Source organism: Cynara cardunculus (genome assembly GCF_001531365.2).
Source record: "Cynara cardunculus var. scolymus isolate 2C chromosome LG 5, CcrdV1, whole genome shotgun sequence".
In the NCBI taxonomy this organism is placed as follows: domain Eukaryota; kingdom Viridiplantae; phylum Streptophyta; class Magnoliopsida; order Asterales; family Asteraceae; genus Cynara; species Cynara cardunculus.
This window is the reverse complement of record NC_037532.1, coordinates 9134060-9143473: the sequence shown is the minus strand read 5'-3', so window position 1 is coordinate 9143473 and position 9414 is coordinate 9134060. Positions and strand designations below refer to the sequence as shown.

Below are 9414 nucleotides of genomic sequence, written 5' to 3'. Positions count from 1 at the left end.
AATATTTTAGTCCACTAAAACGACATCACATGTAATAATTTATCCGGTAAACGCTTACCATGATAAGAGCCGTCGCCATCACTTACCGGGTAAAAAAAAGACTCTTGGTCTTTGTCTCAATCTTACCTATCGGATAAGATTCTTAATCTTTACCATATTCATCGTAATATTTGGATAAATCATGGAAAGTAATTAGTATGAATTTATAGATGAGGATGCTATTTTAACCGATTTGACTTTGAATTGATAGAGACGACGAGCGAGGGTACGTTGAGCAAACCAATAGAAATTTGGAGGGAAGGAGCAAGAAAAAAGTGCAAAAGAAGGGGCTGGTAAAACGAAGAACTGGAAAATGGCATTCACCAGATTTCCTGATCAGACGTCACACCATCCATCTCTACCAACGGATTCTCGTGCAAATCGGCCATCCTTCATCTACATTTATCATTAATTCATCAACCCTTGTTTTACTCCATTTCATTCCACTCTCCCTCAAACCCATTTCAATAACCATCTTTCACAATCCGCTAATTTGCTAGGTAAATTTTTCATGAATTATCATCTTCTTTGATTGTGGAAATGGTTATCACGTAATTGTATGAGCGAATGCATTATTGGTGGATCTTTGTGTTTTACATGTATAGACGATTATGTCCGACCTAATTTTTCATCATTCATGAACTTCCTGAGTATTCCTTTGTTTATTAAGTAAGTATTGGTCGTGGTGATCTGCAAGGATTTGTAACTTATGTAGTTTGAGTTGGATTCCATCGTTTGATTGATATTATGTTGAGGGCATGGAGAGCTAGCATAGGTCCTTAGATGATAAATCTTATATCAGTTTATCTCTTGTTTGTTTGATCGATAAAGTTGTTTTTAGAAATGTTGAACCGGTTAATCACGTAGCAATCAATTAAATGGTTTGCTTTATAATGATGCAATCTTAAACTTAATGTTTACATAGATAAAGACAAGAACACTACAATGTGATGCAACATCCTTAGAAACTCAGATTCCAACAAATGGGACATGACAAAGTCTTGAGAAGTATTTGTGGTAGCCTGATCAGTAGTGTAGATATAATAGTATTTCCCAAATGCGATACCCAGGTCACATTAGGTAGCAATAGAATGAAATTCCTTGTGGGAATTTCTCTTCTTACTGCACTACTTACCATATGAGATAAATCATAACCTTTTACCATATAATTAGATGCATACAAGTTCGATTTACATATAATAATGCAAGATTATCGCCATTAGAATTACATACATTCCGTACTATATTATAAACCAATGATTTTTGGGCTGCTTGGGATAGTTCCAGTGGTCAATTGGGCTATTCTTTTACCATGGTTTCATGATCATGAAAAAGTATGCTACTAATATGATATAACAAATGGGGGTAAGGTTCGTAATGAAAATATTCAAAAAAAGTTGAAAAGCTACCTCTAAATAATTCAGGAATCTTTAAGAAAATGGATAACAAGCTCAATCAATAAACACTCATAAATCTGTGATGTAAATTATGAACATATTAGCTTCAAAACTCAGCTTGGCTTAATGTTGAAGACCTAATACCAAATTTCTTCTCCTGTCTAAAGATACCAAACTCATAAGAACTCATGAGCTTCAGAATTTCTTTTATTATAGAATGATAGAATGTTAAACTTCGGTCACTAAATGGTGATAGTTATATTGACTTATACATAATAAAATATTCACGTGATGATAAAATGCTAATTACCATAAGTTTAAATTAGCATATTGATTAGTAAGGTAACAAGGTAAGTTTTTATTTCTAGAACTGGTGAATTATAAATCATACTCTATAAAATGTATGTCATTTATGTTATGCATTTTTTTCTTATTTGGAAAAAAGGGGAATACAAGTTGGAAGTAGAAGACAATTAGAGAGATCAAGTATAATGGCAGAGATGGTGATGGCTCAGTGGTTGTGGTGAGTGAGAGGTGAGAAAATGAAGATGCAAGACTGTGAGGACTTGAAAACACAATTGAACTGAAGGAAAAATATACTTTTATTTGGACACTCTCATCAAAGCAGGCCATTATGTTACACCCTTCCTTAATCAATTGGTCAAGCAGTCAATTCAAGTCCCTTGTTCTGATTGGTTCTCTTACTTCTGACTTTTGGAAGCTGACAGAATATATGCTTCTTGTTGGTGTCTGTTCAATCGGTGCAAAATGATGGTCCAAGTTTTTTAACATTGTCGTCATATAAAAAATGTTAAAAGTAGAAGTTACATTGTGCAAATGTGCATAGCAAAATTAGTAACTTTACTTCACAAAAGGCATTATAGAATTAAGTTATTTACATAAACATTACATTACAACCGATGATCAAAATGTACGCATATAAATGTTAAAAAATACATTAGAAACTCTCCTTGTGATATGATTTTTGCCTCTGCCTACAAAATGGCTTGCGATGCATCCTTGTCATGCTTCTTTTGTTGTTTCAGCATGTGTGATTTGTAGATGAAATCCCTTAATCTACATTTACACAACTAGTTTTCATGGTGTAGGTAAATCATCACTAAAATTCACATGATCTTTGTTAATTTCACAGGCTTGCATTACCTTTGGTGGGCACACAATCACACATGTATATGTATATGTATATGTATGTATGTAGATATGTATGCATGCATGAATATATACACACACATATGTGTGTCTGAGAGTATGCATATGGATCGCATGTTTTATGAATTATTCTCATATGTCGCTATCGATTTCCAGTTAATTTATGATATAATGTTGCTAAATTATTACAGGTATTAGAAGATGGCAGAAGGAGAAGATATTCAGCCACTTGTTTGCGACAATGGAACTGGAATGGTTAAGGTATCAAATTTAGAAGTGGCTTTGGAAATTTTGTAGTTTAGTTACTTTCCTTCTTTGCCCCCTTTGGGGTAAAGGCTTGTTTTTGCGCCCCTTTTGAAACAAATTTCATAAAATGAATTCAGTGGTAATAAATTTTGACAGAATATAGTTACCAATTACATTTAGTAAGCTTATGTTTTCCCTTATTAAGGCTGGATTTGCTGGAGATGATGCCCCTAGAGCAGTTTTCCCTAGCATTGTTGGCCGCCCACGTCACACAGGAGTGATGGTTGGCATGGGACAAAAGGATGCATATGTCGGGGACGAGGCTCAATCCAAACGTGGTATTCTAACTTTGAAATATCCAATAGAGCATGGTATTGTGAATAATTGGGATGACATGGAGAAGATTTGGCATCACACATTCTACAATGAACTCCGTGTGGCTCCAGAGGAGCACCCGGTTCTCCTTACAGAAGCACCGCTTAATCCAAAAGCCAATCGTGAAAAAATGACCCAAATAATGTTTGAAACCTTTAATTCTCCTGCTATGTATGTTGCAATACAGGCTGTTCTTTCGTTGTATGCTAGTGGCCGTACAACTGGTAAGTTTCTCCTTAACTAATCTTCATGTGTCTGGGATTGAAGTATGATTACATAAAGTAGGATATGAAGGCTGCATATATGTTCTTTATGGCTACTAAATGTCAGCTGGTAACTCTGTTTTTATTAGCATGCCATGCTATGAGGCATAGATGTACACACACACAAGTCATTAAATCTAGAGGCTAGTTGTTTTCGCAGATGTGTACAAGGCTCTCTATTTTCTATCACATTGGCATGTAGCAAGATTTTTGTGAAGTATATAATATTAATATATGATAAATACTTAAACACACTCCTCACTTTTGGTGTGGTTTGAACCCTTGACCTCTTGTGAGGTTGGGCTTACCGGTAACCTGGGTACCACTTGTCCACTTGACCAATGACCCTTTAATGTATTTTATATTGTTAGAAGGAGAATCTATGGAACTCCCAAATTAATCTCCAAAAGAGCCCTTGAGGAGAGAACGGAGGTTCCAATATATATGGTGGAGAAATCGTCCATGTCTAGCTAATGTTGGACTCTAACATGCCATCTCAAATGGATGGCTACACGTGCACCGATTGTACCTAAGTCTCGAGAGAGGGCTACTTAAATGGGTACAGACTGCCACATAGTGTCGAGTCCCTAGAGTGTTAAACTTTAGCTCTGATACAATGTGAGAATGAGAATATCTGGACCACCCCCATATTAATCTCCAAAAGAGCCTTTGAGGAGAGAAAGGAGGCTCCAACATATATTGAGAAGAAATGGTCAAAATCTAGCCGTTGTAAGACTCTTAACATATACGATATTTTGACTTCCATAAATTGAAGATGTGAAACAGTTAGTTTCACTTTGCTTCATTATGCAGGTATCGTTCTTGACTCTGGAGATGGTGTCAGCCATACAGTTCCTATTTACGAGGGTTATGCCCTTCCACATGCCATACTACGTCTGGACCTTGCTGGTCGTGATTTAACTGATGCTTTGATGAAAATTCTTACTGAGAGGGGTTATTCCTTCACCACAACTGCTGAACGAGAAATTGTGAGAGACATGAAAGAGAAGTTGGCATATATTGCACTTGATTTCGAGCAGGAACTAGAAACTTCCAAAACTAGTTCTGCAGTTGAAAAAAGCTTTGAGCTGCCCGATGGGCAGGTAATCACTATTGGAGCAGAGAGGTTCAGGTGCCCGGAAGTCCTTTTCCAGCCATCGATGATCGGAATGGAAGCTGCCGGAATTCATGAGACAACCTACAACTCCATAATGAAATGCGACGTGGATATTAGGAAGGATTTGTATGGCAACATTGTACTTAGTGGTGGAACTACTATGTTCCCTGGCATTGCTGACAGAATGAGCAAGGAAATTACTGCATTAGCCCCAAGCAGCATGAAGATTAAGGTTGTAGCTCCACCAGAAAGGAAGTACAGTGTGTGGATCGGAGGATCCATTTTGGCATCTCTCAGCACCTTCCAACAGGTATACTGAATTCGTTTTCTTATCTCTTTATTTTACTTTATATACTTTTTCCCGAAACACCAAATACAAATTTTACTAGAACTGAAAAACTGGCACTTAATGATTTGGTATGAACCACCCAAACTACAAAATAATTGAGGGCCTACAGGGTTACAACTCACATCCTGGTGAAAAACCTCATGAGATGATTATTTAGGAAACAACCTGCTGACAAATTCTTTTAAATGCATGACCTTTTAATAAATTTAAGAACGTCTCTGCCTAAGAGAAGAATGTCCCTTCCTAACACAAGAATACCTCAAAATCTGCCATAACGCAATACATTTAAAAGAAGATCTTGACCTCTGATGCAGGCCAAATTAGACAAAGAATTACAAAACTAACAGGAGAAGACACTAAGTTGCTCCCTTCAATGGCAGCCACCTGATAAAACAACCGTAGAAAGAAAAAGTGCTTGGAGAACCACAGACCTTTTGCAAGGTTAACCAAAATCACTTTGAGACCAAAGGTCACGAGTGGAATCTTACAAAATCCAAATTCATTTCCATGAATAGAAATGGTTGCAGTGGTCACTGTAGCTAGTCATACATTTATTTTACGTTCTTCTTTTAAGTATATAGTATTATATAGGGCAAAACTCACACAAACTCCTCACCTTTGGTGTGGCTTAAACCCTTGATCTCCATGGAAGTTGAGATCCACCGATAACCCAGGTGCTGGTAAGCCATTAACCATTTGGCTTCTTTTACGTTCTTGGAGGTATGTGCTAGTTTTCTCTTCTGTGAGCCATAGGTCATGAGTTTGAATCTCGGAAATTACCTTTTTACTAAATGCAAGAAAAATGTTGCATATGAGGGATTCCATCTAAGTCTTGCAAAGTCGAGCAAGCATGGTACATAGGTGGCAACGTCACCTTGAATTTTTGAGGTGGTGGCTTTTAATGTTCACCAATGATGCTATATGAGAACGGTCCCAATAAGTGCATACACGCAACTAGGCATTTTCTTTGGTAACTAGGGGTGTCTAGGCCAGCTTGTGCACACCTCAACTAATCCCATCGGACCCTGAAGTAAATAGTCAGCCAAACCCTTGAGTATGAACTAGTGACGTCGGTTGAATCCTAAAGTTAGTATCCAGATAAACCCTCCAATGGTCCCGAGGGGACATCAACTGGTGGCCCAGACTATTTTAATTGTGCCTTGAAGTTAATAGCTAGACATCCTCCAGTGGTCTTGAGGGGACATGAATCGGTTGACCTCATACTAATCTCATTGTGCCCTAAAGTTAACAACCAAACAACCCTCCAGTGGTCCTGAACGGACATGAACTAGTGACCTCTGACTAATCTGATTGAGCCTTGAAGTTAACAACCAAACAAACCCTCTAGTGGTCTTGAGGGGGAATGAACCGGTGACCTCTTACTAATCTCATTGGGCCTTGAAGTTAACATCTAGACAAACCCTCCGGTAGGGGTGAACACGGGTTGGGTTGGGCGGTTTATGACGTTTTTTCAACCCAACCCAATTACGGCGGTTTGAAAAATTTCAACCCAACCCAACCCATTCAAAAGTATAACCCAACCCAACCCAACCCTTGCGGGTTAGGGCGGGTTGGGTTGGGTTGGCGGGTTACTAAAACTCATAAAATTGTCAAATGAAATATGATAAATAATACTAAAAGTATACCAACAAAATAGTCAATAAATAACAAAAAAAACGTGAACTGTTAAATTCCAAATTTCTAATGAACAGTTAAATTTAATACTACTCTTAAATTAATATTGCAATTATATTGAACAATGAACAATGAACAACTTCCTCTACATAGCATGAACAACACAACCATTTACAACTCAAAACAATAGTCAATAAATAACAAAAAAAGTGAAAAACAGAAAAAGAAGGTTGCTTAGATGCTTACGTGGTCGTGAAGGAGAACGACGGAGATGGAGGAGAACGACGGCGATGGAGGATGACGGCCACGAAAGGACGATGGCGAAGGACGGACGAGGCGATGGAGAAGAAGTAGGGACGACGGCGATGGAGAAGAAGTAGCGACGGTGATGAGGAATTGAGGATTTGCCGATTTGGTGACTGTTTCTAAATTCTAAGTAGCGAGTAGGAGTAAGCGAGGGTGAAGTGGTGTAGTGGTGTACCAGTGATAGTGAAGCCGTGAAGGGGGAGTAGGACTAGGGTTTGTAATTTTGTTTAATTGTTATTCCATTTTTGTTGGCCTGTTGGCTGGTTGGGCACTTGGGCTAAGCCTAAGGATTATTGCAAGGGATTATTGGGCTAAGGGATTATTGGGCTAAGGTGTTAAACCAAATTCACAAGTCACAACACATCTTTCATTTTTATAAATATTACATATATATATATATATGTATATATATATATATATACATAATTTTATAAAAAAATATACATTTGCGGCGGGTTGGCGGTTTGGGTTGGGTTACGTTATGCCAACCCAATTTCAACCCTTCTAATTAGCGGTTTGGCGGTTAGCGGTTTGGCGGTTTGGGTTTAATCGGGGTTGTTAGCGGTTCGGGTTGGGCGGGTTTCGCGGGTTGGCGGTTTTTGGTTCACCCCTACCCTCCGGTGGTCCCAAGGGGACATGAACTAGTGATCTCTAACTAATCTCATTGAGCCCAGATGTTACCATCCAGACAAACCTTTCGGTGGTCTTGAGAGGATTCGAACTGGTGACGTGTGGGGCCCCACCCCAAGTCTTCCCAGTTGAGCTACCTCTCAAATTTCAGCTTGGCACGCAATTTGGATATGAATATAACGTTTCGCTTATTGCAGATGTGGATTGCAAAGGCTGAATATGATGAGTCTGGGCCGTCCATCGTTCACAGGAAATGTTTCTAATTGCGACAAACAAGAAAAACAATTACCCCTTATTCGGGGTTCGAAAATTCTGCCTTCTCATCTCTTTACACAGTATTTTTCATCCAGAGTTGGAACGTCAACATACACTATATTTTTCAGTTCTTTTACAATTGATTTTCATAGTTTAGGCAAGCATAAATTGCAATCAATATATGCCTTCTTTTTCTTCATTTTGCACGTGCTGTAAGAGATGTTTTTATAAATGAACTCCTTATAGCATTATTCTCGGTGTTGGTTTACACTTTCCGAGTAGAGGCAAGATTTGTGTACATTATATCTGAGATCCTACTTTTGAGCAGGATATTTCACACGAAATTCAAGGGCGGCTTAACATTCCACAGTAATAATGATTTATAAGAAGTACAATTGTATCTGGTATTTCATTGTTTATCAATCATCTTATTTTTGAGCGAGACATGTCACTGTACGTTTGACGTATTTACCAATCTGAAGTTTTAATTCTGTTAGAAAGTGAACTACATATAGACTTTGCCAGTTTTATCTTTTTTGCTTGGCAATTTTTATTTTAAATATTACATTTTATATTCCTCTAATTTTATATTTATTCTTTTTTACTTCCTTTTGTTTTTTTATTTTATACCATTATTGTACTAATGATATGTTTTTATTTTAAATAATTCAAAAAAAAAGGCATGCGGACTACGTGACACGACGACCAAAGGTCGCGTGAATCACATTGATTTTACACATGATTTCAGTATAAGATCACATGTGATTCGATCGTTTTCTTATTCTCTTTGATAGTGTTCTTGTATGAACTTAACTCTAATAATAAATATCGTGAATGTTATGTTTTATTGGTTTTATCGTTAAATATACGATAAAGTTAAAAGGTATTGATGAGATTTTTTTTTAGTAGTGGAATTTGCAAAAAATATGTTATTAATGTATTTTGATCAACTAATATGATTAAATATGTTAATAAGGAGCTATCAAAATTATATTTAATTTATAAGATTAGATTTTTTTAATGAATAATTTGTAAGAAAAAATATGTGTTTTTAAGGTATTGTTTGACAAATTTATAGAAGTTGTGAAAAATAATAGTTAAAATTAATATATATATTTTTAATTTTTATATTTATTTATAATTATTAGGGATTCATTATTAATTAGGGATTAATTTATAATTTTTTTTAATTAACTTGGATATCCAACCCGCTATGCGAGCCGACTAATCCCAGAACGACCATCTGCTTTGCAGATAGTCCGGAGTCATCGTATTTGAACCTCCGTGGCGACAAGAAGATTTTTATTTCTTCTTGGATTTGAAACTGAGACTTCCTGATACTTTTGACCTTTGGAGTCAAACTCAAACCAATCAAGCATCACCCTTGTGGTTAATTTATAATTTTTATATTATTAGGGATTAATTTATTATATATTTATATATAATCAATTTGAAGTTCTTTTAATTAACATGTTATATTATTAGAGATTTGTTTTAATTATACTATAAAATGTTGTAATTAACTAATTTTTCAATATGTCCTTTTTGACCATTTTACATTTTCTTCAACTAACTTATCAATGATAGTTTTTGGTAAACATTATTTGCTCATCAACTAACTTATCAGTTTAT

General features: G+C 36.4%; 1 protein-coding gene across 1 annotated transcript; it reads left to right on the top strand.

Moving 5' to 3' along the window:
• Positions 1 to 474: 474 nt before the first annotated feature.
• LOC112512729 (actin-like) lies at positions 475 to 7790 on the top strand. The gene is made up of 5 exons (XM_025118842.1): positions 475 to 539; positions 2798 to 2867; positions 3058 to 3451; positions 4304 to 4917; positions 7725 to 7790. Exons 2-5 carry the CDS (start codon positions 2808 to 2810, stop codon positions 7788 to 7790), a joined length of 1134 nt encoding a protein of 377 aa, XP_024974610.1. The 5' UTR covers positions 475 to 539; positions 2798 to 2807.
• Positions 7791 to 9414: the final 1624 nt, after the last annotated feature.